At 57.3% G+C, this 27904-nt stretch overlaps 11 protein-coding genes across 11 annotated transcripts; 5 read left to right on the top strand and 6 right to left on the bottom strand.

Moving 5' to 3' along the window:
* Positions 1–409: 409 nt before the first annotated feature.
* On the top strand, positions 410–1268 carry KVR01_001454 (uncharacterized protein; the record flags this gene model as incomplete). Its single annotated transcript, XM_044783238.1, has 2 exons — positions 410–583; positions 768–1268. The coding sequence occupies 2 exons, from the start codon at positions 410–412 to the stop codon at positions 1266–1268; spliced, it is 675 nt and encodes a 224-aa protein (XP_044649409.1).
* An 861-nt stretch (positions 1269–2129) lies between these two features.
* KVR01_001859 (uncharacterized protein) lies at positions 2130–3369 on the bottom strand (the record flags this gene model as incomplete). The annotated part of the gene is made up of 3 exons (XM_044792724.1): positions 2130–2487; positions 2561–3012; positions 3100–3369. 3 exons carry the CDS (start codon positions 3367–3369, stop codon positions 2130–2132), a joined length of 1080 nt encoding a protein of 359 aa, XP_044649814.1.
* Positions 3370–4952: 1583 nt separating this feature from the next.
* KVR01_001912 (uncharacterized protein) lies at positions 4953–6646 on the bottom strand (the record flags this gene model as incomplete). The annotated part of the gene is made up of 2 exons (XM_044790377.1): positions 4953–5739; positions 5814–6646. The coding sequence occupies 2 exons, from the start codon at positions 6644–6646 to the stop codon at positions 4953–4955; spliced, it is 1620 nt and encodes a 539-aa protein (XP_044649867.1).
* Positions 6647–7767: 1121 nt separating this feature from the next.
* Positions 7768–9150, top strand: KVR01_001941 (ethanolamine-phosphate cytidylyltransferase; the record flags this gene model as incomplete). The annotated part of the gene is made up of 2 exons (XM_044782015.1): positions 7768–7985; positions 8058–9150. 2 exons carry the CDS (start codon positions 7768–7770, stop codon positions 9148–9150), a joined length of 1311 nt encoding a protein of 436 aa, XP_044649896.1.
* Positions 9151–10393: 1243 nt separating this feature from the next.
* Positions 10394–13039, top strand: KVR01_001316 (uncharacterized protein). The gene is made up of 4 exons (XM_044793077.1): positions 10394–11195; positions 11253–11675; positions 11780–12627; positions 12687–13039. Exons 2-4 carry the CDS (start codon positions 11462–11464, stop codon positions 12855–12857), a joined length of 1233 nt encoding a protein of 410 aa, XP_044649271.1. The 5' UTR covers positions 10394–11195; positions 11253–11461; the 3' UTR covers positions 12858–13039.
* KVR01_001212 (uncharacterized protein) lies at positions 13020–14546 on the bottom strand. The gene is made up of 3 exons (XM_044782288.1): positions 13956–14546; positions 13392–13882; positions 13020–13323 (listed from the first exon to the last, which is right to left on the bottom strand). The coding sequence occupies exons 1-3, from the start codon at positions 14344–14346 to the stop codon at positions 13258–13260; spliced, it is 948 nt and encodes a 315-aa protein (XP_044649167.1). The 5' UTR covers positions 14347–14546; the 3' UTR covers positions 13020–13257.
* A 40-nt stretch (positions 14547–14586) lies between these two features.
* Positions 14587–16912, bottom strand: KVR01_001551 (uncharacterized protein). Its single transcript, XM_044789245.1, has 4 exons — positions 16410–16912; positions 15696–16261; positions 15478–15595; positions 14587–15407 (listed from the first exon to the last, which is right to left on the bottom strand). The coding sequence occupies exons 1-4, from the start codon at positions 16553–16555 to the stop codon at positions 15251–15253; spliced, it is 987 nt and encodes a 328-aa protein (XP_044649506.1). The 5' UTR covers positions 16556–16912; the 3' UTR covers positions 14587–15250.
* A 3230-nt stretch (positions 16913–20142) lies between these two features.
* Positions 20143–20730, top strand: KVR01_001745 (uncharacterized protein; the record flags this gene model as incomplete). The annotated part of the gene is made up of 2 exons (XM_044784163.1): positions 20143–20221; positions 20279–20730. The coding sequence occupies 2 exons, from the start codon at positions 20143–20145 to the stop codon at positions 20728–20730; spliced, it is 531 nt and encodes a 176-aa protein (XP_044649700.1).
* A 681-nt stretch (positions 20731–21411) lies between these two features.
* Positions 21412–21873, bottom strand: KVR01_001076 (uncharacterized protein; the record flags this gene model as incomplete). Its single annotated transcript, XM_044781579.1, has 1 exon — positions 21412–21873. One exon carries the CDS (start codon positions 21871–21873, stop codon positions 21412–21414), a length of 462 nt encoding a protein of 153 aa, XP_044649031.1.
* A 748-nt stretch (positions 21874–22621) lies between these two features.
* On the top strand, positions 22622–23653 carry KVR01_001111 (guanine nucleotide exchange factor GET3; the record flags this gene model as incomplete). The annotated part of the gene is made up of 1 exon (XM_044784552.1): positions 22622–23653. The coding sequence occupies one exon, from the start codon at positions 22622–22624 to the stop codon at positions 23651–23653; it is 1032 nt and encodes a 343-aa protein (XP_044649066.1).
* A 527-nt stretch (positions 23654–24180) lies between these two features.
* KVR01_001584 (cleavage polyadenylation factor subunit MPE1) lies at positions 24181–27838 on the bottom strand. The gene is made up of 3 exons (XM_044791171.1): positions 27583–27838; positions 26356–27513; positions 24181–26302 (listed from the first exon to the last, which is right to left on the bottom strand). The coding sequence occupies exons 2-3, from the start codon at positions 26528–26530 to the stop codon at positions 24549–24551; spliced, it is 1929 nt and encodes a 642-aa protein (XP_044649539.1). The 5' UTR covers positions 26531–27513; positions 27583–27838; the 3' UTR covers positions 24181–24548.
* Positions 27839–27904: the final 66 nt, after the last annotated feature.

The raw sequence follows: 27904 nt of genomic DNA, 5'->3' as shown, positions 1-27904 counted from the left end.
AGAGGGCAGCACAAGGGGGCATCTAGACTCCAGGTTGCCTCCCTGACACCAACCCACCCAGCCAGCCCAGCCAGCCCAGCCTGCGGATCTGACCTGATCTCGCCTGACTAGACATTCCCCATCAAACCACGTCCAACGGCCCCCCGAGGATTCCATAGATATACTGTGCACTGTGACAAGCTCGCTCTCGGACATCCGTCAAACCCAAGTCCACATTAGCTCTCGTCCCATACCTGCGCCTACATACAATATACATATCTGTTGTTCCCGTCCGGACACCTCTGACACCTCTGGCCCTCCTCGTCCTGTCCCGTCCAACTGCTGCCACAACCTGTCAGTCTACCAGCCTGCCAGCCTGCCAGCCTACTCGTCCAGTTCCGCCCAGTCCCGTGCCTACCTCCAGCCCACAATGACCAGAGTAACAGCTCCCCGCGAGATCGCCAAGCTTGTCAGGTCTCTCAGCACCACATCCGCTGCCCCTGCGCCCAGCAGGCTCATCGCCAGCACCTCAACTGCAGCATCTGCCAGAGTCCGCAGGGAGCTCGGTGCTGCTTCAAAAGAAAATGTCCCGGCCTCATCAGAGGTGAGTCGGCCTGTTCTGAACCCAGTCTACGTCTGACCTCCACCTCTTGACCCAACTACGGTCACCGAAACCCGGACTTCACCTCGCTCACACCCCCCCCCCCCACACACACCCGCCCACCAATCCCGAAACCGAACTATCACCGATTTGATCCCCGACTAACACGCTCCCCCCCCCCCAATAGCGCACCCTGACCACCACAACGCGGCCCACGCCAAACCCGCACAGGGTGATCCCGCTGATGCAGGGCTTCCACACCACCCAGGCCCCGCGGTACGCCCAGGCCGACGTCTCCACCATCGACTTCATGGTCCTCCCCACGCGCGAGCAGCTGTTTGGCGGCCAGGACAACGCCCCCGGCCCCCGCGTGCGCGTGCCCTTGCTGCCGGACAACTTCGCCCCCGACCGCGCCAGCTTCGCCCCCGAGGCCGCCGACGCGCCCCTCGCCGCCCCGGAGATCGTGGTCATGGCCGCCGACCCCTCCAGCGTCAACGCCGTCTCCGCCCTCACAGAGGTCGAGGCCTTCTCCCCGGACGGCGTCGAGCTGAGCTTCGCACACGGCTGGGGTGCGGGCCGCGACGCCCCCAAGCAGGAGACGTACGCCGGTGGCATGCTAAAGGACCTGTGGGCCGGGCTCAAGGAGGACATTCTTAGTCCGAGTGGCCAGGCCAAGCCCGCCTTGTAGACCAGGCGCCGTGGGGCTCGTGGGTGTGTCTTGCGGCAAAGAGACACAACCAGCCTTGTGATGCACTCCGGGCTCGGGTGATGGCGAGGTGTATGACGGCGTTTTTGTTTCTTCTTCTTTGGCCGTGACAAGAGACCGGGACCAGCGAGGTCTGTCCGGCATGGGCTGTGTATTTGTGGGCTGGCACGTCTTTCGCTTGCTTTTCGGGCATTTTCATGGAACGGGAAGACGCACGATGGGGGCCCCAGGGAAGGGCCGATGACTTTGAGACGCAGTGGTCACTCGTTAGATTTTGTTTACTACGAGATCCTGCTTGCTATACTAAGATTGTAATCAAACCCAGGTGTTGATGGCGCTATCAGAGCTCAATCTTCCAACACGTCCTGAAATCTTGCAACAAGTCAATCATGAACTCATTGTTCTCTGGTGAGAGAGAGCCTTGGGAAGATCTTGACTGATTTTGGTGGTGGTGATATTATCCGCCCTATCTAGAGGCTATCTATCTGTCTCCCGGGCCGCTTCCCGCTTGTCAGCCCAGATTCGACAAAGAATTCCGCTCTTCGCTATGGGCTAGCAGTTCGTTAGTCCTTAGCGGTCGACTTCCCTGAGCTCTCCGCCCGAAACGGTGCCTTCACTATGCTCGTTCGCAGGGCCCCGAGCCACGGCCTGGCAATGCTATCTCATCTCTCGGAGTTTTTCTCTGCAATACCTTTTGCCCCGTTCCCTCAGCCACGCAGATCGTTGCATGATCTTCCGTCAGGCCTCTTCACCGTTGCGACACAGTCTTTGGCACCAATCCAACGAGCCCGAAGTTTTGGTGCCATTTCTCTAGTTTTCCATATCCATCCGCTGGACCATCATCTATCGCTTCTTCACGCTCGGCCGAGGCTTGCACTCGTCTTGTTGCACGGGGTGCAGCATGATCTTGATCGGCTGCTGCTGCGTGTTGGCCTGGTAGCCCTTGGACCAGTCGTAGCTTATGGCGTAGGCGAAGATGTTGCCGTTCTTGCTGAAGTTGGTCGCGGTGATGCTGCCGCCGACGTTGGGGTAGCCCTTGAGCCTGTGCTTGGCGTCCTTGTCCCAGAAGTGGAACGTTCCATCCGAGCCGGCCGTCGAGAAGGTGCCATGGACTGGGTGGAAGGAGATATCGTTGACGGCGTAGACATTGGTAACATTTCCTGAGGGTGGGTCGCGGTGACACTTGAAGGAGAAGTTGGAGCTGTGGAATGTTAGCACCAGCGTTTGTGACGGGGCCGATACCTGGAGGGTATCATCGCATCTGGACAACGTACCCGGAGTCCTTGTCCTCCACATATTGGATGGCACACCTTCCCTCGATGCTGCCGATCGCGAAGCCTGCCGCGTCGGCAAAGCAGCTGACAACCCGCGTCTGCCACTTGAGAGGGCTCTGCAGCGTCTTGTAGAACTTGTCCGGGCTGGCAAGGTTGACGACGTTGATGTAGCGATCGGCGGTGCCCACAACGAGCAGGTTGTTCCTCACGTCCATCGTGTAGACGCGGTCCTGGCACTGCAGGGTGGCCGCCGGGGTGCTCTGCCTGCAGTCCCAGTACTTGACAGTCTTATCCCACGAGCCGGTCGCGATCATGGGCGTGCCGTTGGCTTCGAAGCAGCGCACCACCCGGATGGGCTGGTCATGCCCCGCTACCTGCATTGTTTGCTGCGTGGCGAGATCGCATAGCTTGACTTGCTTGTCGGCGGATGCGGAGACGACTTTCGAGCCGTCCTGGTGCGCGGATGACGGTCAGTATCATGGAGATGCAGGGAGGGGTTGGGGAAGGGGCTGCGGAACAGTGTGCAGCGGATTAATTACCTTGAACCAGTCAACGCTGAAGACGGGACCTTCGTGGTCGTAGGCATGACGCGGTTGCGCCTGGCCTTGGGGCGTGACCTCGTAGAGGCGGACTTTCTTGTCCCAGCTGGCGACTGTCAGGAAGTCCTGCTGGGAGCTCTGGTTCGGGTTGAAGGAGAGGTCTGTGATGCCGTCGGTGGGTGGTTGCTGGACCTCGACATCCTGCTTCAGGTCTCCAACCGTGTTGGACGTCGCTGCCGAAGTGGACGGGCCACCGAAGAGACCAGACATTTTGGGCGATCTGCAGTCCTTCGTATGGTCAAAGAAGGCAAGAACTGGAGTGAAGAGCCAGCCACGAGTCCGGTAAACACGACAGCAGGCAGTTGAGCCCCGTGACTGTCGCTGTACTTCAAGTGTTTCCCTTGAGATGGACGCCTAGGCGGGTAGGCTGCGGCCTGCTGTGAAATTCGACGCGATTGGGCTGGCGGCCAGAATGCCAGGGCCAACACAAGAACCCTGTCGGTTCTCGAGCTCGGGCCATCCAGCTCTGTGCCTGAGCACGTAATCAACACTTGATTGGCTAGCCCGTGGCCCCACCTCCGACCGCTTTGCATCAAAAAACTTCGGTCGCAGAGCCGCACCTCTTGATTTTTCTTCCTTCCCTTCTCTTTCAAGTTCCCTCGCCCGACAAATCGCCATCGAAGCTCCAGACGGAGACGCTCTTCGGAGTGTCTCATCCACTTTGCTTCGGGAGAAAGTCCCCGGACAGTCTTCCTTTTCACAAAGGGAGAATGCCGAAAGGCGCCGCCATAGAAGCACCAAGCGGCTGATCTCTGCCTTCCCCCGTTCCCTTGTCTGGCTTGCCTGCCCTGCCTCGCCGCTACATCTTTCTGGTTGTGTGCTCGTGGTCTCAGTCGCCGGCTTGGTTCGATGTGTCGCATGGACGAAGATATGAGTCCGACGCGCAGAGCCAGGTCTGGCTACCGTGGGCTTCTGGGTGCACCCGCTCGATGGCCGGGTGGACGTGATGCGCGGCCTAGTGCTGGGGGCGCTCTGTGGGGAGGGCTGGAGAATATTTCGTCGAGATATCATAGGTATGCGATTGCCCCACGTCAGGCTCTGCCTGGCTGGGTTTACTCGATGGGGCTCATTCTCGGTGCGAGGGGACTTCACATCTCACACAAGCTGGTTTGCCTGCATTTGGTTCGCGTCGGTCTGTGGCTGAGTTGACAACCAAACTTCTGGGCCTCGTGGGAGGCCTTTTCCTGTCAACCAAGTCTCGGGCTGACGAGGACCGAGCACAACACATCTCAACTCCCTGAGTTTCACATGATGAACACCATTAATAGAGTCAAGCACTTAGACGGCACCTACCTAAAATGGAGGTGCTGTCGCTGACGATACAATAATGCGTTATGGTTTCTGACAAACTCATCCCCACTTCACTTTCCAACCCTCCCTCTTCATTATCACACATTCATAGTTGCCGGTAGCGCGTACAAGTCATGATAAGTCATGATGGCGGCCATCGAAAGAGGGTTCAGACCCGGGGCACGTGCGGTTCAGACTGTGACACGCCATGTCTTTCGGCATTTCGACCGCCGGCGAGCTTTTTCAACGCTGTGGTAATTCAAAATATAGAGCGCCTTGATCGCATGGCCTCAAGGTGTCCCTGGGCATCCATGGCGCTTGATCGGGCCCAAACAATGACCCATATCCCCACATGACTCCAAACCGATGGATATCTTCCCTTTGTGCCTCAAACCCAGCAACTATAACGGCCCGACGAAGGAATAGAAAATGGTATCATGTCACTGAGATGGTCGCGACAAGACCACTCGCGTACTTGTGTCAGCCACGCCGTCTTGCGTCCATCACATCAGCCCACCGAGCACGATTTTGCCCACGTTGGCCACCTCCGTCTTGACCCCGTTCCTGCTGGTGTCCTCGAACTCCTTGACGATGCCCTGCACGATGATCTTGCGCACCCTCGAGTCCGCCTTGGTGAACAGCTCGGCCACCGAGGCGTTGCACTCCCTGGGCGTCGGCAACAGACTCAACAGCCGCACGTAGGCATCGATCAGGACGTCACACAGTGTCGCAAACGTCTCGAAGAAGTCCGGGTCGAACGGTAAGGATGGCGTCAACAGGTGCACGTACTCCTCCCCGGGCAACAGATCTGCCTCGCTCTGGCCGAAGCTCACCACGCTGGCCGAACCCCCCAGCCCGTTTCCCACCGTGAAAGCCCCGTTTGACGCCGACTGTCCCGACATGGAGCTCCCGTTGGTGCTGGTCAAGCCGCCGTCGCCGGCCTCGTATAATATCTCATTATTTGCGCTACTGCTCCGCCTTACTTTTGACGAGGGTGTGGCGCGCCTGAACATCTGCGGTATTCTCGCGCGGGAGAGAGAGGAGGGGGTTGAGCCTGTGTCGGAGTGTAGTTGTTGGAAGGAGTCGAATTCTGTGAGCAGGACGTTGAAGGCGCGGAGGAACTCCATGGGGGTGTTTGAGTTGAGGTCGATAACGGTGGGGAGCGAGAGGCCCAGGAGGAGGTAATTCGTGGCGCGCCGGGCGAGGCGCCTCGCGTCAAAGTAGGGCATGCGCGCGAGATCGGGTTTATCGAAGAGGAGGGTGTTGAACCAGTAGACACGGCCTTCATGGCTGTGTGATAGCGGGGAAAAGTCAGCGGTTACGTGAGGGCAAGCGACAGGAGGGGGGCCGCGGCTGACACATACGCCTTTCGTAAATACTCCAGGGTGGATATCCTTTTGTTGGCCATCTCGTGAATGTGCTGATGCACCATGCTGGACTCGTTCTGCATGCCTCCTGCCGAGGGCGGGGGCATCATGGCCCCTCCGGAAGGGAAGCCATTGACGGGGGTGGTGCCGGAGCGGCTCAGCATCCTGGAGTTGGATGTCTGGATATAACCGCCCGAGATATCCATGGAGGGCTTTGCAGCAGAGCTGGGGGAGGCAAAGGCGTCGGTATCGCGGCTCGGTCTCGCAGCAGCCGAGAGGGCAAAGTCGGGCAGGGCAGGCGGGTTCCCCCTGCTGGTCACGACAGGCTTCTGACTGGATGATCCTACGGCGAGCGCGGCGCCGGCGCCATCCCTGTCCCGCAGCGAGGAGATGGAGTTGGCGCGACGGCGCAGGCCCCTGAAGATGGACTGCGACTGCTGCTGCGACGAGTGCGAGACAAGGTTGTCGAAGGACTGCTTGCCGCGGAGCGAGTTCTTGCGCAAGAGGTTGGGGCCGGGCGGTGCGAGAGCGGGCTGGGCTGGGAACGGGTCGCCGTTGGAGGTGCCGTTGGCTAGCCCGCCTATGCCGGCTGAGATCGGAGGGGCGCCGCCGGAACTTGTGCCTGGCCTCGTCCGGGAGTAGGAGGTGAGATTGTTGGGATTGGCGGGGGTGGTGGTGGCGGCGGTGGTGTTGGCGTTGGGAGTGGTGAAGAAGGAGAAGTCGAAGCCGGTGGGAGTTGGCGGGACGTTTGCGGCGGCGGAGGGCCCAGGCCCAAGTGCGGCTGCCATTGCAGGCGCAGAGACGCTGGACCGCCTCCTGGTCCTCTGCATGGCGCGGGGCGGTATGGGGCTGATGAGCGGCGCGGCCAAGCAGCCCAAGCCAGCGGGCGTTCCGAGCAGCACCCCCACAGCCTGCAGGCGAAGATCGGCCCAATCTGAATTTGCAGGGCGATGTCCACTGTGGGCAGCCTGTGGCCCGCGGGCTATGCGAAATGGTTCAGCCCTATAAGACGACAGGAGAGGAGGGCCCGAGGAGACTGGCACTCGGGAGAGTGAGGGCTGCACCCACTGGTCCAGCCATGCGTGGTCTATTAGTATGATTTCGAGGGACAGCAACACCACGAAATAGTGGTCAAGCCTCCGCTCAGACTCGTGCCGTGGCAGGATTGTGTGGTAGAGCAGGTAACAGCCTGCCACCCCCCGAGCCCGGGTCAGATATCCGGATCATGCCAGCAGCCAGCTGGTGCTGCACCATCGGTATCAAAGCGCAGACGACCTTGGTTGCTTGGTTTGTTTATCGTGGCATGATCGACCGTCAGCCGGCACACCGAGGCAACGAGGCTTTCCTACCATCGTAACATTGGCCCCGAGCCGACATGCTGCCGTTTGCGATTGGCCTGTGGGCCTCCTCGCCCCAGGGTTGCACCTCCTGTATTTGCCAATGCCAATCTGTCGCTCGGACGGGTCAAGAACCACCATCAGATTGGATTCGTCGGAAACGTGGTAGCCCATGTGCAAGCCAAAGCAATGCAAACCAAACCAAACCAAACCAAACCATGCGTTGGTCGCAAGGCTCTGCACGTGTACCCAGGTACTCTGTAGATCAGGCAGCCCGTCCAGAGGTAAATTGCAGATGGGGAGTTGCATTCTCAGGGGCACAGGGGTTCTCCTCTTCCCCTGGCGCTGGCAACCTCCGCTGGAAATAACCCAATCCAGCAATCGAGGGGCACTGGGGACCTCAAACCGAGCTACTTTGCCACAGCAGCACAAAATACCCAATTTAAGTGCCTGTTGTGTCTGGTGCTTTGCCCAGACCAAAGGACACTCGAAACAGTTCTACCAGTCCAGAGGAACCTTAATCACCAAATCAGTCGACCGACGGGAAGACACAGCTTCTTATACCCGCCCTCTTCTCCATCCTCCTCCCGCCCGGCCGCCGCCCAACCTGGACCATGTCAGCAACAGATCCCATCTCTCCTCCGGGGGACCCTGCACCAGACGTCTTGGATGGCCGTATCTGGGTTGATGGTTGCTGGGACTTCTTCCACCACGGCCATGCCGGCGCAATGCTGCAGGCCCGCCAGCTGGGCGACGAGCTATACGTCGGCGTGCACTCGGACGAGTCCATCCTGGAGAACAAGGGCCCCACCGTCATGAACCTTCAGGAGAGGTGAGCCCCCCCCTCCCAAGGCTTGTTCAGTATCATCGAGACATCATCATGGTCTCCCTAACGCCAGTACAGACTCGCCGCCGTCGATGCCTGCCGCTGGGTCACCCGCTCTGTTTCTCACGCCCCCTATGTCACCCAGCTCGACTGGATCACTCACTACGGCTGCCGATACGTCGTGCATGGAGACGACATTACCTCTGACAGCAGCGGTGAGGACTGCTACCGCTTCGTCAAGGAGGCTGGCCGCTTCAAGGTCGTCAAGCGTACCCCCTCCATCTCCACCACTGACCTAGTCGGCCGCATGCTGCTCTGCACCCGCACCCACTTCATCAGGTCATTGCGCCGGACACTTGCCGGCAATGACGGCCATGGTAGCGACTCAGAGCGCAAGGCCGAAGGGGCCGCCATGACGGAGCGGATGAGACTGTATGCCACGGATGAGACGGCCAAGAAACCCGGTGCTAGCGTTTGGTTCTGGGAGACAAGCTCGCTGCATGCTAAGACAGGGCATGACGGTATAGACGACAACGGGACTTTCACGCAATTGTTTGAAGGACCCACGCCTAGGCCCGGCCAGAGGGTAGTATACGTCGACGGCGGCTTTGATCTGTTCTCGAGCGGCCACATCGAGTTCCTGCGCCTGGTAGTCGAGGTCGAGCAGAAGAAGGCTGCCGGGAACGGGTGGAACAAGGACTACCCGCCTGTCTACGTTGTCGCAGGTGTCCACGATGACGAGGTCATCAATCACTGGAAGGGCGTGAATTACCCAATCATGAACATCTACGAGCGAGGCCTCTGCGTGCTGCAGTGCCGGTACGTCAACTGTGTCATCTTTGGGGCACCTTTCACGCCCACCAAGAACTACCTCACCTCCTGGTCCTGGGGAACCCCAGATGCCGTCTACCACGGGCCCACTTCCTTCATGCCTCTCACCTACGACCCATACTCGGAGGCCAAGGGCCTCGGCCTCTACCAGGAGATCGGCCAGCACAGCTTCCAGGATGTCAACGCGGGCAACATAGTGGACCGCATCATGAAGAGCCGCAAGCAGTACGAGGAGAGGCAGAGGAGAAAAGGCGAGAAGGCCGATGTCGAGGCGGCTGCGAAGCTGAGGGAACAGCTGGAAGAGGAGCAGAGGAAGAAAGAGGCCCAAGCTTCTGCATAGCGACGTCCTTTTGGGGGCAACCCATACCGCTGCCCATCGCATCGCAGTGTGAGTAGCACCTTGATCTTCAACAGTACCTTGACGGAGTCTGGCCGGGGATCCATAGACAGGCGAAAAGTAATTGCTTCTAATTAACATACTAAGAGAATGGCTGCAGAACAGGTGCGCATCTGCTGTTTGGCCTAACAGGCTTTGCTGTGTGCTTCTAAAGCAGACTCGCAAGTGCTTGTCCCACAATGGAGAGCCACAAATCAAATGTTCTGTTCAACAATCCATAATAGCATCCCATAGTACCTAGGTATCTAGCATGGCGTGTTGAGAATAGGCAGTGTAATAATATAACACGAAAATACCAAGTCAGATGCAACCATATTAACACAGACCGTTGCAACTTGCATGATAGTTTCAATGTTGATAGGAGGTTATATTGAAGGAGGTCATCCCATTTGAGTCTGTCCTATCGTCTCGTCAGGGGTTGTCCGATACGAGTATCATATCAGATGGGTTTCCTTGGGATGCTTCTCTCAGGGCATATTTCGATTTTGGCCCAATCCCAGCTTGTCAACAGCATGCCTCTTTAATTGATGCTGAATCCTCCTTGAGCAAGGTGTGGGGGTTTCTATTCATATTCACAGGTAGAGATCCCAACGCTTGACAATGGCCACTGGAACTGTCTTCCATTAATTCTAGAGCTCTTTCATTCCATACTTGACAGAATCATGTGAGCCCTACCAGAATGCATTCATTACAAGGGTACATAGAAGAGGAATGTCTTGAAGCATCAGGACTCATCAACAAATCATCCCTATCCCTGCTGCGAATTATTTCTATGCTGACTTCAGGAGTGCATACGATTCATACACAAGTACACTTCTACCTTGGTTACATCAATTGATGACTTCACATATGGACACCGTAACTGACCATGTCTGCCTACTGCCTTAGTTCTGTTCTGGCTTACACGAGATTGAAGCGAGATTGAACCTGAAACGGACCTTGGCGTACATGCAGCTTCAACCTCTTGTCTTCCGATCACGGAAAATGCAAATCCACAAAATTGGACACACCATGAACTGCAGATGACGACGATGGCGGTTCCAGGTTCCCAGGGAACGCAAGGTCGCGGCAGAAAACCGCCCTCGTGATAAGAAATTATTCCCTGGGCCGTCGGCAATTGGCGTCTACCTGCGGCTAACTGCGGCATCATATCTCAACTTCCCACCTCTACACTCCAAACTCCAAGGTCTTCCCACCCCGGACGACTTGTAGCACTCTAGAATTTTCTGCCGCAGGAAATTTTCAAACAATTTCTCGCCGAGCACGGGATGGCCGGGAAAGATTGGTTTGTTTTCTCCTACCAAGCCTTCCCGGGCCCGCGTTGCGGCCGCAGCAGGGCGACCATGATATGAATGCGGTGGACGGGACGGGACGGGACTGCAACATTTCAGGAACAAGACTGACTCTCGATATGAATAGCACACATGTCAAGACGGGCACAACACCAAAGGCCATCTTGTAGTTTATGATACGATCAAATTCTATCTGGCCTTAAATTAATTATATTGGGATTTGGCTTTCATCGGAGTGAATCTGACTCGAAGGCACCAAATGCACCGGCCGCGATCTGGACGTCAGAGAACCACCGGCCGTCCCGCAGCTATCAGAACACATCAACGCCCAGACGCCCAGCGATATGAGACGTTGAGAAGCATGACCAGTAGTGCAGGGTTCTGGTAAAAGGAAGGCGCCAGTCTTGTCAAGATGAGGAAGGCGGTAGGAAAGGGGTAGGACTAGACCAAGCGCGCCTAGATCCGGCATACCACCTCAAGTGCTCCCATCCATTGCCGCACAGGAGGGAGGGAGGAGCCTCACCTCAGCAGCACTGCCTGTCCATGCGCATGTGCGCACCAGGAACAGCCGTTCCGGTACACGGAGCCTGTATATCTGTGTTTGCATTATCAGACTAACTCACCGTCTATTGTCCATCTGAATCAAGCTGCCATTGGCCAATGAGTCACCTGCCCCCTGGATCGGGATGAACGTGTGTTAGTCCTCCAGGGTACCAGCGTGTGCCCGCTCCTGGAAACTAAGTACTTAAGTAGGTAGCATATTCTTATAAGATCAATTGATGCCTCGCTTGACGTTTGCCAGGCTGTTTACTTGCTTCTCCATACTCACTACCACGTTCCATTGTGACCCGTAATTACACCGTGACTTGACAAGCTCTTGTGTTGGTCCCCATTGTCGACTCCTTGCTTTATCCATCACCTCCATCTTCTCACTTTAGTGGGTAGTGACACACCCACCCACCATGGCTCCCGGCTTGATCACCCCTACTACACCTTCATCGGAGGTAGACCTCACCACCACGGCCATCGAGCACAAGCTGGAGAAGATCAACGCACCCTCCGAGCTGGCCGAGCTGGACGCCTCCAAGCTCACCTACACTCTCACCAAGAACCCACGTCCAGTGCCTGAAGAGGCAACGGCCTGCTCCGGAACGGAAACAATATGCTCCGATCACAGTCAGTATGCCTCTTTTCTCCTGCCAAGGTGCCCTGCCCCTTCGTGCTTGAAACCTCTCAGTATGCCTCCCGAAGCTCCGTGAAAGGTTACTGACAAGCACCAGTGATTACTGCGTCCTGGTCCGCCTTCACTGGCTGGGCTGCCCCTGAACTCAAGCCCTACGGGCCCCTCAGCCTGATGCCCACAGCCTCGTGCCTCCACTACGCAACCGAGTGCTTCGAGGGCCTCAAGGCTTACCGCGGCTTCGACGGCAAGCTGAGGCTGTTCCGCCCCGACTGCAACGCCGAGCGGTTCCTCATGTCTAGCACCCGCGTCAGCCTCCCAGGCTTCCCCCCAGCAGAGCTCGAGCGCCTCATCATCGCCCTCATGGCCGTCGACGGGCCCAAGTGGCTCCCGCGCGACCGCCCGGGCAGCTACCTCTACATCCGGCCCGCCATGATCGGCACGCAGGCGCAACTGGGCGTGCAGGCGCCCAAGGAGGCCCTTCTTTTCATCACCATGTCCTTCATGCCGCGCATGGACATGCCCCACGGCGGCATGAAGCTGCACACCAACCCGGACGACATGATCCGCGCGTGGGTGGGCGGGTTCGGCTACGCCAAGCTGGGCGCCAACTACGGGCCCAGCCTGCTCGCGACCCAGGAGGCACGCAACCGGGGGTTCGGCCAGATCCTCTGGTTGTACGGCCGCGAGGGCTACTGCACCGAGGCCGGCGCGTCCAACTTCTTCGTCGTGTGGCGGTCCAAGGAGACGGGCAGGACGCAGCTGGTCACGGCGCCCCTTGACGACAAGCTCATCCTCGACGGTGTCACGAGGAGGAGTATCTTACAGCTTGCGCGCGAGAGGCTGGGCGACGAGGTGGAGGTCGTGGAGAGAAAGTACACCATCGACGAGGTCCTCGAGGCAGCCAGCGAAGGACGGATGATTGAGTCATTCGCGGCGGGCACAGCTGTAAGCTTTCCTTTACTTGGCCATGCACATCAGACCCTGCTAACAGTCATGATCTTTAGTTCTTCGTCTGCCCTGTATCCCTCGTCCACCACAGAGGGAAAGACATCAGCTTTGGCATGGGCGGTGGGGAGGGGGGAAGGTATACCCAGACCATCAAGAAGTGGATGAAGGATATCATGTATGGCGGCGAAGACCACGCATGGGGTGTTGTGGTACGAGAGGAGGTATAAACATTTGAACTAATACTTTGGTCTTTTTGGGTCTCAATTTCGGTCGGCAAAAGCATCACAGGAGGCGTTGTGGTCCTGAGGACTCAGGAGTGCGTATATTTGACAAAGAAATTTCAGTCAGGGACGATAGTCCATCAGTTTTGAGCTAAACAAGCAATACCGGATAGATGGACTTTTGTTCCAAGAGTTGTATGGTGCCTCTTTACATTAGCTCAACCCCTCCGTGGACCATTGTTCCAAGTGACCCATACCCTGGTCGAAGAACTCTTGACTGGTAACAAGACCGACCTGCCTGTCGTACCTAGGTATTTGTCCTCCAGAATTAGTCCAGTCTGCTGAAGTTGCACCCCAAAAACGAAACTTAGAAGGCGGAGAAATGCTGGCATGTCTTCGCCTTCACTCAGTCTTCCAACAGATACTGCTGCAGGAAGGCAGACATCACACCATATATCTTCTTGCCAAACTCCTAGAGGTGATGTGAGCAGATGTCAAAGGAACACACACCGAAACCCCACTAAAGGATTTGAAGCGTACCTTCTCGCACGCCCGAATCTCCTCATGTGAGTCTTCAATAATACCCTCCGCTTCTGCACCGAGGACTTCCATGTCGTCCGCCATGGACTTCCACACGCCCTTAACACAGTCGCTCTTCCGCGCTGAGAGATACGTGCCACCACTCACTTCAGAGATCTTGGTCTGGACATGGTGGTCAGCCGCCTCCCAAGCGTCCCATAACTGGTTCACTTCCGTTTCGAGATTCAGTACGAGATCGTTGACCCCAGAGACCTCGTCGCCGATGCAGACTTCACGACGAGTTTCATTCCCCACATCGTCGCTGTAGGTCTTTCCAACGAATGTCTCCGAGGGCGATTTGATGATTTTCCTTTGATTGGATTCCACAAGGGCGATGAATTGATCATGCACCGTGCTCGCATCGGCCATGATATTGCTCAAAGCTTGATAGAGGTCTCTGATCCGGGCGAGTCCGTGGTTGTAGAGGTCGCTGGACTCAGCTAAGACATTGCCTATTGAAGAGGACGTCAGTCTAGCTGGTACGGCTTACCATACGAATCGATGAAGAAAAGGGAAGCACCGCACCTGCCAGCTCCTCTCTGAGCTCCTTGGCCACCGATGACTCATTCGCAAATGAACGGTGCTTCTTTGATTCATCCCCCACTTCTTGATGGCGTTGCGATTGGGCTTTCTGCTGTTGTACCGGACGAGGAGGGAGTGGCTGTGGTGGCAACACCTGGCTGTTGATCTCCTGCGCCGGGCGTCTCTGCTTGCCAAAGAAAGCTGCCGTCACATCGACGTATCGGGGTTTCTCGGGATCGCAAGGGGCAGGTGCTACTGTCTGTTCCTGGTCTACTGAATTGAGGCGCTCGAGAAGGCCCTTGTGGCCGCCGTTCTGCTGTTTGGGATTGTTTGAGGAACCGAAGCGGACCCGTTTTGCACCGTTCCGACTCCAGCTGCCCGTGTCGGTAGACATCTTGGAGAATGGACCTGGTAATCTTTCCAGGTGGTGATGGGTAGAAATTTGCACAATCAATCTTTTCAGCCTAGCGGTGGCTCATCCCTGGTGTCTCTGATCGAAATGTCGCCCAAGCCGTCCGCGAAGGAGCCATGTCCGTCACAACGAAACGACAAGTCCTACTGCTGACTGGCCGAACAAGCTGACGTCTGAGTCGCAGATCGAGAAGAATGAAGCAGAGGACAGAGCCACCAGTGCCAGGGCCAGAAATGCGGGTGGTGCTCTGTCAATTAAGGAAAGGGCAGGAACGCTGCGCGGGCCCCCATAATCGCCAAATTCGGCAACAACACTCATGTGTGGCAGTCCCCAAATTGCGAGCACTCAGACTGATGCCACACAAGGATCCGATGGCCACGAAATGCACGAATCTGTCCCCATATTCATATTTCCGGTATGGTCTGCCCCAGTACAACGCCACATCTAGCATCAGCGCCGGGAATTGGCTGCCATGCCACCACAATCACCAACACCCGTGTCACAAGGCGCCGCCACTTTCCACGGAGTGTACCCGCAGAGGCAGCTCACGTTACCTTCTGGAGAGTTCAAGACATTCCCGCTATCGAGAAGTTGAGAATTGGTATAGGGCAGGCATGGGGAAAATCAAGATTCATATAGCTGAGCCGGGTACTACCTCAATGTCTCGGCTGGATTCCTCACCGCGACCTCGCGTCAGAACTCTGAACCACCATCGACTGAAAAGTCTCGGCCATCGACCTGTCTGAAACAACACTTTGTGGCGCGCTGTAAACTTGTGATAGCGTGGACACATGGTCCAACGAGGCAGCCAGGCAGGCCAAGCTCCTCTATCAGAGGACAGGTCGACCGCCCGATGCGGTTGCTCACCGCCAGCACATGTCCTTGCTCACTTCTGGAACGACACGACGGCATATCGAAAGCTACCATTGGCATATCCTCTCCGCATAGCACGGAACGCCTGCAGGAAAGCAATTCCATCCCTGCCTTGGCTGAGCGCGAAGGCCCACAATGATGGGTTCTGGACCAATGACCACGAGATGTCCCTGAGGCGCAGCCCCTTGTTAGCCTGGCTCTCACGAACGCTGCTGAGGGCCCGTGTCACGAAACACTCACCATGTTGCCTTGACATCCTCGGAAATGTCCTTCGGCCCCCCAGACACACTCAGACCAGCATCCTTCGCGTACTTGACGTAGTCGGCTTGCGCGCATAATGGCGGCAGGAGCATACCATCTGCCACCAGGTCAGTATCGCCTAGCTCCCTTCCTCGAGACAATCTTGGCCAGCACAACTGGGCAATGCATTTCGGCATCTCTATCCCGGATCCACAGACCTTCGATCGGTTTTATATCATCGGTGAACTCCTTCTCGCCCAGGCCCTCCGCCTTGAACCAGTCAGCAAGCGCCAGCTTCCCGCCCTGCTTCAGCGACTTGTACGCATTCTGGAAGAACAGTTGCTTGTTGGGAAAGTGGCTCAGCGCCTCACAGATCCAGACGGCGTCAAACGATTCGGACTGTGCGGCAAAGACGTCTCCCATCTTCTCCGCGTCAAGCTCCACAAACTTGACCTTGCCCTTGCCGATCTTGAGAAAGCCCTCTGCATCTGCCTCCTGGTCTGACAAGCCGGCGTCGTCCTTGGCGGCCTCAGACTTGGTAAGGCGTGTCGCCATCTCAACCTGCTTGGTGGAAATGGTTATGCCGGTAACCGTGCAACCCAGCTGGGAAGCCAGGTATCGTGAGGTGCCTCCGATCCCACATCCTACGTCCAGGACCTTGCTTCCCTCGGATACCTGCGAGGTCTGCAGCAGCAATTTGATGAGGTTAATTTGTGCCTGTTCTTTGGTTTCACTAGCCTTCGACTCTGCCGTCGGCCAGTAACCGTGGTGGATGTGGGTGCCCCTGCGTTGTAGAGGGCATCGTCAGCAAGCGCGGTGGCACGGTCAACCAAAGCACAACTGTCTTGGCAATCGAGATGGGCCTTTGCTGACCGTCAATCGACGATAGAGTCCGAATAGCTGTGACTCGGGCAATTCGCGTCGTGACGTACCACAGGCTCAGGTAATACTCGCTAGCCAGATCATAATGGGTTTTGATCCGGTCCTTTAGAGCTTGCATAGTATCATGCGCAAGACCGAGTGGAGTCTCATATTGCTTGCTAAGCGCAGTGTTGTCCTCCACTGTGCTCGTCGCCATGTCGAGTCAAATCAAGGCTGCGTTTGCGAGGACGATAAGATGGCTTGTGAGTACGTCCAGTTGTGGGTGAGGAAGCTGAGGTCTGTCAACCGCCCAAGTTTCTCATCGGAATTTCCGTCTTGGATAGTTGCAAGGTCGCATCGCGAGTGCTCTCATGCACCACCTGAAGTTTGAAGCTCAATTGGAGCTCGTGATTGGCCCACGCCAGGGGCATGAAGCATGAAGCTCGGCCTGCTTTGGGCTCGGAAGGCGCTTCCTTGCTTGTGACAGAAGAGGGACCAGAGCTCCGGGGCTGGGTGCCCCGCTCTGTTCCGTCTCAGCAGTCTCAGGATCTCAGCAGTGGCCTCAACATTAGCTTTGCAGTACACACACAGTACACTACGAGCCTGGGTGGCGCGGCGCACCGCCACAGAGTGCAAGCTGGGAGGAGGCCGGGAAAGGCAGGGGGTGCCTGCCTGCCACTGAGCCGCGGCTTTTAAACACCAGTGGAGTTTCCCGTGGGTCGCGGGGGCGTTTTGTCGACGATATTGTGCATGTTAGCACCGACCTCACCGGATGAGGCCGACCGCAAAGTTGTTCCGGGCTCTCTTGGCGACCCCTTGTCGACCGTCGACTCTCGGAGGCCTTCACGCTCCTGTCTCCAGCGAGTCGGGGCGCAACCACACAGTAGCCGACAGAAGCTTCGGAGGGAACTTGAGCTCCAGTGGGGAATTGGAATGACGAACTTTACGTGCGTTCAACAAATCTGAGACAACTACTGGCGGTGAGGCGCAAGGTCCTACACGTACTGCTGTGTGCTCTGGGACACTGCGCATTGGTAGCCAACCCGACACACGCGTCTTTGTAGCTTGGCTGGTCTTGTCGCAGGGTCTCATCTAGAGGCAGTTTGCCAGAGACTCCCTCGAGGGCGGCGACTAGGCTGGCTGGAAACTGAGCTGGAGATGTACTGTCACTGACCGCTCGGCCTTTGGGGCAGAACTCAGTGGTCAGACGTGTGAGCGACCTGATCTGGCCTGTCAAGCGACCTATGGATCGATCCAGAGCGGACCATTGTGTTCTTGGCTGTCTCCACGATGGCCTGCTTACAGGTGGCCTTCGTGAATGGGCCCGGGCGAAAGTGCAGCAAAGGTTCCGACATCCTGACACCTCGTGGTTCGCCCTCTACTGTACAGTGACAGTTTCGTCTTGGCGGAAACAGGGCGAGCCGGCCGCCGGCGACCCAAAAGGCAGAAAGGGCAGTCAGTGCAAGGCTAGTTAGTGTCTGGGTGTCTGGGTGTCCGGACCAATTGCGTCACTGTAACCCATTCATCCCATGGGACCATCATCCCGGGAGGTCACTTGGCTTTCTTTGCCTTCCCGCCGCGGCGCGCGAAACGCCCGGCGGCAGCGCGGCACAATAGGAATAATATGGCTATGCGCGAGAGCTGAAGGCACATATCCATTGGGCAGGGCGGGCACGTTGGCTTCATGCTGCTGTTCTGCGTAACCAACGGACTCAGTAACAAAGAAGCACTCACAAGAGATACTGTCCCGATACTGCAGTGCGGCATCTCGGCTTCCACAACCCAGGTGACCGGTTTTCTGCAGGTCTCAGAGTGGCCGACTTATCCAGAAATACCCTCACGCCCCTCCGGATTCCTCGCCACTGCCGTCAGATCTTAGCAAAACGGAACCTGGGGGCCACAGGTTGACGCAACACTGCTGCGGTGCACGGATTCAGGCACCGCAGCAAAAGTTGGCCAGAAGAAACAAGAAGCGCCTTGTATCAAGCTCTCACCTCACACTTGCTCATGCCCTGCCCGCTGCCCGATCCGCTTGGAGGGTTCATGCTTCCACTTACGACTTCTTCTGTTCACGCTTGTGCTGGCGTGGTTGATCCTCATAATAAGCAAGCCAGGTGCCAACCTGCCAACCTGCTAACCAGCCCAACCTGCAGTCACCACCCCCTCTCCAATGCTGACCGACTGCCTGGGCTTGCTTTCGCGTCCGTACAGCCATCTTGTGGTATTGTTCATCTACCCCTCTGGCAGCAGCGACCATCACCCGGCTGTGTCTTGGTTTATTAGCCCCCCCCAAAAGGAAGGGCACCACCCCAACCTTGTCCGCGGCCTGCATCTCTCCTCCGCCCCAGCCTATGAGCTTCCCCCGGATTTGAGACTATCCCTCCCAAGCTTCCTATTGCCTTGGGGCCGCCTTAGATCGCCCTAAGCTCGCGAGCCGACTCGACGCTTTGAGTTCTTATAAGGGCCGCTTGACCGCCAGACCTGTGCCTGATCTTCAACACCTTCCAGGCTCCCCAAACGTGCTTCTCACAAAGGCCGAGTCAGCGCTGCGTAACAACTCAACTTCCAACCCGCCGTCTCTGGCCCAGCGATCTGGCCACGCCACGTATCCGATCCTCGACAGTCAGCAGGCTCAGAAGAGCCAGCCAGTGACCGCGAACGTCTTGGCCTACAAAAGAGTGCAATCCGTCCCTGTTGCAGGCCAGAAACAGCCCGGGTGGGTCACGACCCAGGCCAACGTGTGCGAAGCCGGTTCCAGGGACCACAGTCACCAGACAGACCAGCCAGACAGGCCAGACAGACAGACCACCCAGCCAAACCCAAGAGACATCCGTGCCGTTCAGCCGGTGCCCCGTCCGCCAAGCCCCGAGGGTGGCTCCAGTTAAACGGCCGCCACGCAACTACCACCACACCCACCGGCTCCACCGCCTGGCTTTGCCCGCTAAACCATTTTAGGTGAGCCTCAGCCTCCCCACGCTTCCTGACACGTCCTCTACACCACTCGTTTCCACTGCGCCGCATGCATCCGGAGTCGCGCCCTCCCCTCCAAGCGGATGGCCCACGAGGCCTGCGACGGCCACTCAAGCTGGCCTGGAACTCAACTCTGCTGCCCTAGTGCACTGGGCTCTCTGGCACCGGGCGCCTGAGGGTGGGCATTCAGGCCCAGTCGGCCGATGCGCCCTTCTCAAATCTCCCCCCGTGCGTGGTCGAAATTGTTTGGCATGGGTCCCAACAATGAGATCGGCTCACGGCTACACGGCTCACGGCAGCCTCAATGCGGCCTTTCTGATAATAGGCCCTCTTGTCCCACCTGAAAGGCCCTTTTTACAAGTCGAGCCCATTGTTCCAGAAACTTCGGGCCGCCCAAAGCTTCACCGAACCGTCTCACTTCTCTTTACTGGCACCCAGCCTGTTCTCACATATTGTTGACATCCATCCTCTCTTCGCTGACCTTGCTGTGTTGAGGAGCGGTCGTGAAATGAGAATACCCACTGTGCACTTTCTCTAGTTGTCATCACTGTTTTGGTTTTTTTAGGAGTTTCTTCATTTACTACCCGACTTTCCCAAGTGCGCAGGTCGCAATTATTGCAATCTTCAGGCAGGGACAATAAAAACCGAGTGGTGCCTCTCTCTACCTGGGCCTCCCATCGACATAATTTACGGGCCCAACCTGCTGTGGCGCGAGAACACACATTTGCTATTTGCTACCACTACTCGGGCATCGCACTAAACAAGATGGTTTCCGTCCGCAGACCTCGTCGGGCTCCTCGTCACTCCAGCTGGAGCACCCTGGAGACCAGCAGCATGACTTCGATGCCCCACAGTGACACATCCTCGCGGCCTCGGAGCCGAGAGACGGGCTTCCCAGAGCCCTTCTGCGGTAGTAAGTCTCGGTCCGCACCGTGAGATCTGCGCGCACTATATTGACCCAGCCCAATAGGTCGCAATACAACTCTGCCGCACCCTGATGCAGACACGTCGCCAAACGCCTGTATCTCGCAAGATGACATCTCCATCAGCCGCGTCGAGTCTCGACAACGTCGCTCTTTCCGCGCGAAGCACAAGCGTACCATCAGCCACGGTCTCATCACGCCGGAGATGGAACAGATGTACAGTATGGTTGCTGTGACCAGTGATTCGGACTCGTCACCCACGAGGGAGGATCTCGAGCGGCTTCCGACCATCCCCGGAACGCCAGCCGTGGGTCACATGGCAAGGCCTCCGTCAAAGGACGGCGGCATTAGCATCGCCTCTACCTCGACGGGCGACAACCGAAAGTCAATGGACCATCACAACACCTTTCGGTCGCGGTTATCGAGCGACAACTCCTCTGTCAAGTCACGGAAGAAGGGTTTCATGCAGAGGCTGGGCATCTCACACCACAGATCCTAAAACAACGAAGAAGCCTGGGCTGAATAGACTGTCCCCCCGCGAGGAGAAGAGGATGAAAAGAAGATGCTGCCTCTTACCTCAAACACCATTGGGGTGCGGCCGCAAATTGACACTTTTTTGTTTTGTTTTGTTTTTCCCTCAAAAGCGGTAGCACGGAGTTGGGTATCTTACATTTTTGGAAACTGGATTGGATTGCGGGGAAGGGAATGTCTGGAATAGGGAGGCAGGATGGGCAGGACGACGACGTTCTTTTGTCAACTGGGTGGGATCAAACAGAGCCTCGCAGACAGCAAACAAGTGGCACAGAAGATGGCGGGGGAGAGAACGGAAGGGTGCGTCAGAAACCCCCGGAACTCTGAAGAGACATACAAGTCAGGCATTTGTCTACACATGTCTACACAGTACTACCTAGCTATTCTCCGTCACATTCGCTGCATAGCCTAGCTTTTATTTGTTAATCGGACCTAGATGAAGATTCACCAACAATGACCTTGAGCGAATATGCCTCGTGTAATGCTGAACTCGCATGCTATGTATGTCCTCTTGACGATGAGGCCCCGGTGATGAAAAGGGGCGAGAGAGCGCTATGCTACAGACCACGACACTGCTCCGGCTCCAGCTCCAGCCTCGGTCCAGACGCACAGTCTAGACCACCTCGGCCGTTCCCCACTGATGCCCATATCAGCTGCCACGGTAGGTGCTGTAGCTAAAAGGGGCCAGCAGCAGGGGCACGTGGTAGTGCTGGCCCTCCTTAACCTCGAAGACGACGGTGATCTCTGGGAAGAAGGTCTCCTTGCCCTGGGCGGCGAAGTAGTCCCCGGTGTCGAAGCAAAGGGCCCAGCGGCTGGGGCCCTTGATGTCGCCCAGCACGTCGTCGAGGCTGTAGACGGGGACCTCGCCGGGGGTGTCGGGGCTGCTGTAGGGAAGCCAGGAGCGCACGCGGCCGTCGTCGTCGGTGGACGACTCGAAGACTATGGGCAGGCCGGACGGGTGCTTGTTGGCGGCGGCGCCGTTGCTGGGCTGAGGGGCGCTGGTGGTGCTGTCCGATTTCAGCTGGAGCCGCACGCGGACGTTCCTGGCCGGGGCGCCGACTGTTGTGTCGAGGATGTGGCAGGTGATTGGGGCTTTTGCTGGGGAGGCCATGGTGGATGACGGGGCGTTGAGTGCTGGGCAGGTCCTTTGTTGCCTGGTGATGGTGGCTGGCAGTTTTGGTGGGCTCGGCTTGGGTATAAGTGAGGAGGGGGGTGGCGATCAGCTCTGGCGGGGCTGGGAATACCGTGTGCATACAAGCAGCAAGCAGCAGCCTGAGGGGGGCCGGCTGGACCAGCTGAGTGCACTCGGGTGTTTTGCCAGGGCCTGCAATGCTGTGCCTGGCTGGGTCTGAAGCTTGACCTGCCCGTGGACTGCTGAGAACGATATGCTATGATGATCACCGCGGCTGTCTCAAGCCGAGATGAGGTCGGCTGTGCTATCTGCTGCTCTATATATCTACTAACAACATTGAAGTACTGAAGTACCTACCCGTGCAAGCAAGGTAGGAAGGTCCAAGATGGCGGGACGCCGTCGGAGCCGAAGCGGCATGCGGCACTCCGTATGTGGCATGCGGCCACACCCCACCATCCACGACACGCCGCCGGTGACGTTGCCAAGACAAGCTTCTCTCCCAGTCCAGAGGCCACGAGAAGGCACCACGCCCTACCTCGCAACCACTGTCGGCTCGCACGAGGCTCTCCACACCCAACAACGCCAACTAACCCCCAAGACCACACACACGAGAGCGCTGTCAGCCAGAGAACCCCACCAGAGTCAGGCGGTCAAGCGTCGACAGAAACCAACCCATCGCTTCGAGAGCCGCCCCCTTGAGCAGCAGCGCACCATACCCACAACCATCATGTCATCCACCGCCCTGATCGACGTCGATGACGACGCCCTGGAGCCCACCCTCCAGTCCATCCTCGACCAGCGCTCCCTCCGCTGGATCTTTGTCGGCGGCAAGGGAGGTGTGGGCAAGACCACCACGTCGTGCTCCCTCGCCATCCAGCTCGCAAAGGTCCGCCGCAGCGTCCTGCTCATCTCGACCGACCCAGCCCACAACCTGTCCGATGCCTTCTCCCAAAAGTTCGGCAAGGAGGCCCGCCTGGTCGACGGCTTCACCAACCTGTCCGCCATGGAGATCGACCCCAACGGCAGCATCCAGGACCTGCTCGCCGGCCAGGCCGGGGAGGGCGAGGGCGGCCAGGATCCCATGGGCGGCATGGGCGGCATGATGCAGGACCTGGCCTTCGCCATCCCGGGCATCGACGAGGCCATGAGCTTCGCCGAGGTGCTCAAGCAGGTCAAGAGCCTCTCCTACGAGACCATCATCTTCGACACCGCCCCGACCGGCCACACCCTCCGCTTCCTACAATTCCCCTCCGTGCTGGAGAAGGCCCTGGCAAAGGTCTCGCAGCTGTCGTCGCAGTACGGGCCCCTGCTGAACGGCTTCCTGGGCTCGCAGGGCGGCGCCCTGCCCAACGGCCAGAACCTGGGCGAGATGATGGAGAAGCTCGAGTCGCTGCGCGCCACCATCTCCGAGGTCAACGCCCAGTTCAAGGACGAGGCCCTCACCACCTTCGTGTGCGTGTGCATCCCCGAGTTCCTGTCGCTCTACGAGACGGAGCGCATGATCCAGGAGCTCGCCTCGTACGGCATCGACACCCACTCCATCGTCGTCAACCAGCTGCTCTTCCCCCGCCCGGGCAGCGACTGCGAGCAGTGCAACGCCCGCCGCAAGATGCAGAAGAAGTACCTCGACCAGATCGAGGAGCTCTACGACGAGTTCAACGTCGTCAAGATGCCCCTGCTCGTCGAGGAGGTCCGCGGAAAGGACAAGCTCGAGCGCTTCTCCGAGATGCTGGTAAAGCCCTACGTACCGCCCTCATAAGCGCGGCTGTGTGTGCGTTTGCGTTTGCGTGGGTGTGGTGTGACGCGTGCCATTTGGCCTTTGGGATGTAATATAGACAGCCAAGTCGGGTGCAGGTAGAAATACGGCGCTCAATAGCCATGACGATCAACTTGATGTCCAAGAAATCCGTGCCTACGTGGCGGTGACATGCTCGAGCCTCGGCAGATGCTGCAGTCCTCAAAATGCCTGTGCAAGGCGGGTCGAAGGAGCGGGCGTCGACAGCGCGAGGGTTGCTAAAAGTCGTCGATTTCACAGGAAGATACTGACAGACTACATGTCACTCGAGTAGCACAAACAGTCGAAGAGAACCGTCATTGCATTCATGAAGCTCATAAACTTAGTTGAGCATGCTCATCTACCTGGGCATTCAATTCTCCTCTTTCATTTCTGTCGCCCTGTCGAAACTCTTCCAGGAAGTCCTGTCCAATAACGGCATTTCATTTTCATGATCGCCCCTGAAAGTCCACCTCGCCAATCGCCAACAAAAAAGAAGAAAAAAAAAAAAAGAGACTCAAGTGCCAAACCAAACCAGCAGGCATTGCGCCTTATCTTCCAGTCCCTCACAGCCTAGATGCACTTGCCGTGCTCTTGCTGGCCCGAAACGCCGACGCCTCTCCGAATGCAGCTCATTTTGCTCTGAAGATCATGTTGTGGCCCCCCAGCCTACCGAAGAACTTGATATAGCACCCTGGTCATGCCACATCGCACGTCCTGGCCAAGGCCATGGCTGTCCCGCGAGGGCAAGCCAGAAAAATGCATGCATCAATTGCAGACACGAATAGTGTAAAGGTAATGTACAGCCGGTCGTGGAAGTCGTGATGTTCTAACGTGGTCGGTAACCCTGGAATGGTGGTGTCGCCTTCACGTCGCCCGCCTAGAGCTCGCGATAGTCACTCGGCCGGACCCGACGCTGACGGTTCTGGTGACGGTGGGGGTTGACGGGCTTCCGAAAGTAGGCGTCTTCGTCAGCGCCGCCGTTGTTGTTAGGTGCCTGGGGGAAATTAGGCTGTCTAGGGCCGGTGGGTGGGCCAGCGCGGTTGAAGCCAGAACCTCCACCGTTCGCTGGGCCACCGCCATTCATGGGCCCATTGAAGTGGTTAGGAGCACCACCGTTCATAGCACTAGGGCCAGTGGGAAAACCGCCGCCATTCATGCCGAACCCGTTTGGGCCATTGAACCCGCCATTCATCATCATGGGATTCATCATGGGATTAAAGTTGTTCATATTGAAGCCGCCGTTCATCATGCCCATCGGCATACCCATGGGAGGAAAGCCGTTCATTGCGTTCATGCCCATTGGCATGCCCATTGGCGGGAAGCCGTTCATTCCATTCATGCCCATGAAATCGGGCATCATGCCGTTAATCCCCTGCTGCGGCTGCGGCTGCTGCATCTGCTGTTGCTTCTGCATCATAGCCTTCGGACCCTTGGGTATCTTGATGTCCGGCTGGTTGCCGGCGGGCTCCTCCGCAGGCCGCTTCTTCGAGTTCGGCTGGTTGCCGTTGACAGCGGGCGCATCATCCTTCTTGACTGGTGTTGACTTGGAGGACACGTCTCCCGCTGGCGATTTCGCCGAGGGAGGTGGTGTGGGCGATTTAGTCTTGGCCTTTGTCGTACCGTCTGTGCCGTCGACAGCTTCGTCGGACTTCTTGTTCTCCTTGGACTCATCGGCAGCAGGCGACTTGGCTGCCTCGGGGGTCTTGGACCGCTCCTTCTTGGCCTGTTCCTTCTCCTTGAGATACTCCTCGATCTTGGCTGTGGCCTCCTCGTCAGGCTTCAGGTCGTCGATGAGCACACCTTCAGTCTGACATGATGGACAGACCAGGTCGCCCTCGATAAGCGCATTAGTAATGCAGTCATTGCAGTACGTCTTCGCACAACAGGGTGTCTTCATTGGGTCTATGAACATTTTGTTGTCGATGTCGCACTCCAAGCCCCTCTCCTGTAGCTCTTTCTCGCCCTGGGCGGCAATCTTCTTTGCCTCAGCCGAGCCCTGTGCTTTGGCCTGGAACTTCTGCCAGGATGCCTTGTCGGGCTCTGCGATCACGAACTCCCCATCCGCGTTCACCATGATTCCTGCAGGCGTCTTGGAGTCGTCACCGTCCGCCCCTTGAGCGAGGACAGTTGCCTTGTCCACGGTCTTCAGGAATGATTTCGGGATGCCAGTGGTTCGCTTGACGCGAGGGCGATTGTCGTATTCGGGGTTGTCGTTGGTCGGGCATTGTTGGATCCAGTGGCCCTTCTCGCCGCAACGATGGCACACATAACCGTTTGGAGGCTCGTGGTCGGGGACGTTGGCCGGCTTCTTGGAGCCTGGCTTGTAGACTGGTTGCTGGTGAGACATCTCCTCTTGTTGAGCAGTCCATTCCGCTCCCTGTGCTGCAAACATGGCCATCATCTTCTCCTCTTCGGTCATAGCGGAGGCCATCTTGGCGATGGCATCGGATTGTGACTTGGCTGCTGCTGCGGCTTTGGTGGCCTGCTCCCGTCGAGAGGCGTTCTTTGCATTGGTGGGCATCTTGCCGGAGACATAGCGGGCGGCACGTCCAGCGCCAGGCCTCATGGCGGGAAGACGCCGCGCGAGCACCGTGGTCGAACGGGGGATGACGGTGGTGTCATCGTCGTATTCTACGAGAGTCAGTGATTGCTACACCCATCAAGAGGTCTATATTCGTACTCACCTTCGCTTCCGTCCTCATTGAGGAGGGCAAGGTCAAAATCCGTTCCGCTTCTGTCAAGGCCGTTCTTGATGATGATGTCCCGCTTCAGCTCAAAGACAGATATGCCGGTGCCGTCGAATTCTATTCGTCGCGGCTCTTTCTGCGACATGAACTTGACAAAGACTGAGGACGCCATCCTGGCCTGTGATTACTGGTTCTGAGGGGCAGTCGGTTGAGATGATCCAGAGACTGTCGATGCTGTCGAAGACCAGTGTGTGCGAGTCCGCAAGGAAGCGAGGGCCGCAGGACACTTACGGGCACTGGAAGTTAGGCGCTGTGTGGAGCAGCGTTGTTGGTTGAAGGCTTCTTTTCGAAGATGGTCGCACGACAAGGGGGAACGTAATAAGGTAGTTGATGTGTGTTCTTGATCTTGTTTCTTCTTCTCTGGTCTTTTCTTTTTTTCAAGACGAGTGACTTCTCAAAATCGCTTCTTTTGCTTCAACTTGACCAGACTTTTGCAAAGCGGGGGGAAAATATCAATTCTGATTGTACTCGAAAGGACAATACTTGTTGAACGGGGAGCCCAGCGGATAATGAATAGAAAAATTATTACAATCTGCCAGCAGGCCGCCTATTCGCCCGATGTTCGAAAACAATCGAAATGGAGTGGCTGAATAGCAAAACCCTCCCTCAACAGTCGCCCAACGTGTCAAGTTTCCTCGAAGGCCAAGCCCTCCCGTTTGCCAGAATGACCCAGGCGAAAACTCTAGCAGCGCAAGGACCGTCGTCTCATGCGAGATGGAGGCGAGGGGGACAGAAGCTGGGAGCGTCTTGTCTCGTCTTGTCACGGGGGGGAGCGGCAGGCTGTGGGTCAGTAAGTCGGGTGATTAAATGCGTGGTTGCGACGCGCGAGGGCCGTGGAGTCAATTAGACGCCTATGGCAGACCTCAAAGGAGCGATCGCAATCAAAAGAGCGCACCAGATCGATGGTTTGGGGGTGTCGCGATGGTGTTGGCGATGAAAGAAGGTTGTCAAAGAGAGTGTTGACTGACGGGGGAAGTGGAGGGTTGGAGGGAGAAGACCTGAGAGGGAGAGCGAGCGAGCGAGAGCGAGAGGGTCAAGCAGGTGCAAGGTGCAGCGGGAGCGCCTGGCTGGCTGATAAATTGGGTCTTTCACGGCCTGCCTGCTTATGTCAGCTACATACAGTCACTTCTCACCCGCTAGGCACCTGGGCAGTTAGTTACCTACCTCGGTAGGTACTTGAGTGCCTAAGTATCTGGGTTGGTGAGTCCATTAGGTCGGGCCTGCCGTGCCTTTGCCCATTTGCCTCCGTCAACTAAAAAGGCGTGTGTTGCTTTTCTGCCTTGCTGGTATTGACATGTACTGCAGTAGGGCCCTCGCGACTCAGTGCCGATGTGAGCATATTCAGGCCAGCATCGGGACGCAAACCAATGTGTTGCGAGTCGGGCTTGTAAGACTGGAGATGGAGAACCTGGGCGTCAACAGCGACCGCATCCTGCCGTGTGGTGCGACCGCTTTGAAAGTACGGAGCCTATAGGCACTAATGTTG

This window comes from Diaporthe batatas (genome assembly GCF_019321695.1).
Source record: "Diaporthe batatas strain CRI 302-4 chromosome Unknown Contig00002, whole genome shotgun sequence".
NCBI lineage: Eukaryota > Fungi > Ascomycota > Sordariomycetes > Diaporthales > Diaporthaceae > Diaporthe > Diaporthe batatas.
Note: the sequence above shows the minus strand (reverse complement) of the source record. Positions and strands in the feature narration are given on the sequence as shown.

Bases quoted from the DNA above. Each gene is read 5' to 3' on its own strand.
- KVR01_001316 (XM_044793077.1), top strand. From the start codon at position 11,462: ATGGCTCCCGGCTTGATCACCCCTACTACACCTTCATCGGAGGTAGAC. The intron at 11,676-11,779 runs GTCAGTATGCCT...GACAAGCACCAG, and splicing joins AACAATATGCTCCGATCACA to TGATTACTGCGTCCTGGTCC. The intron at 12,628-12,686 runs GTAAGCTTTCCT...CATGATCTTTAG, and splicing joins CATTCGCGGCGGGCACAGCT to TTCTTCGTCTGCCCTGTATC.
- KVR01_001212 (XM_044782288.1), bottom strand. From the start codon at position 14,346: ATGTCTACCGACACGGGCAGCTGGAGTCGGAACGGTGCAAAACGGGTC. The intron at 13,883-13,955 runs GTGCGGTGCTTC...CCTCTTCAATAG, and splicing joins GCTCAGAGAGGAGCTGGCAG to GCAATGTCTTAGCTGAGTCC. The intron at 13,324-13,391 runs GTACGCTTCAAA...CATCACCTCTAG, and splicing joins AGATTCGGGCGTGCGAGAAG to GAGTTTGGCAAGAAGATATA.
- KVR01_001551 (XM_044789245.1), bottom strand. From the start codon at position 16,555: ATGGCGACGAGCACAGTGGAGGACAACACTGCGCTTAGCAAGCAATAT. The intron at 16,262-16,409 runs GTACGTCACGAC...TCTACAACGCAG, and splicing joins GAGTATTACCTGAGCCTGTG to GGGCACCCACATCCACCACG. The intron at 15,408-15,477 runs GTGAGTGTTTCG...GCTGCGCCTCAG, and splicing joins GAGGATGTCAAGGCAACATG to GGACATCTCGTGGTCATTGG.
- KVR01_001584 (XM_044791171.1), bottom strand. From the start codon at position 26,530: ATGGCGTCCTCAGTCTTTGTCAAGTTCATGTCGCAGAAAGAGCCGCGA. The intron at 26,303-26,355 runs GTGAGTACGAAT...TGACTCTCGTAG, and splicing joins CAATGAGGACGGAAGCGAAG to AATACGACGATGACACCACC.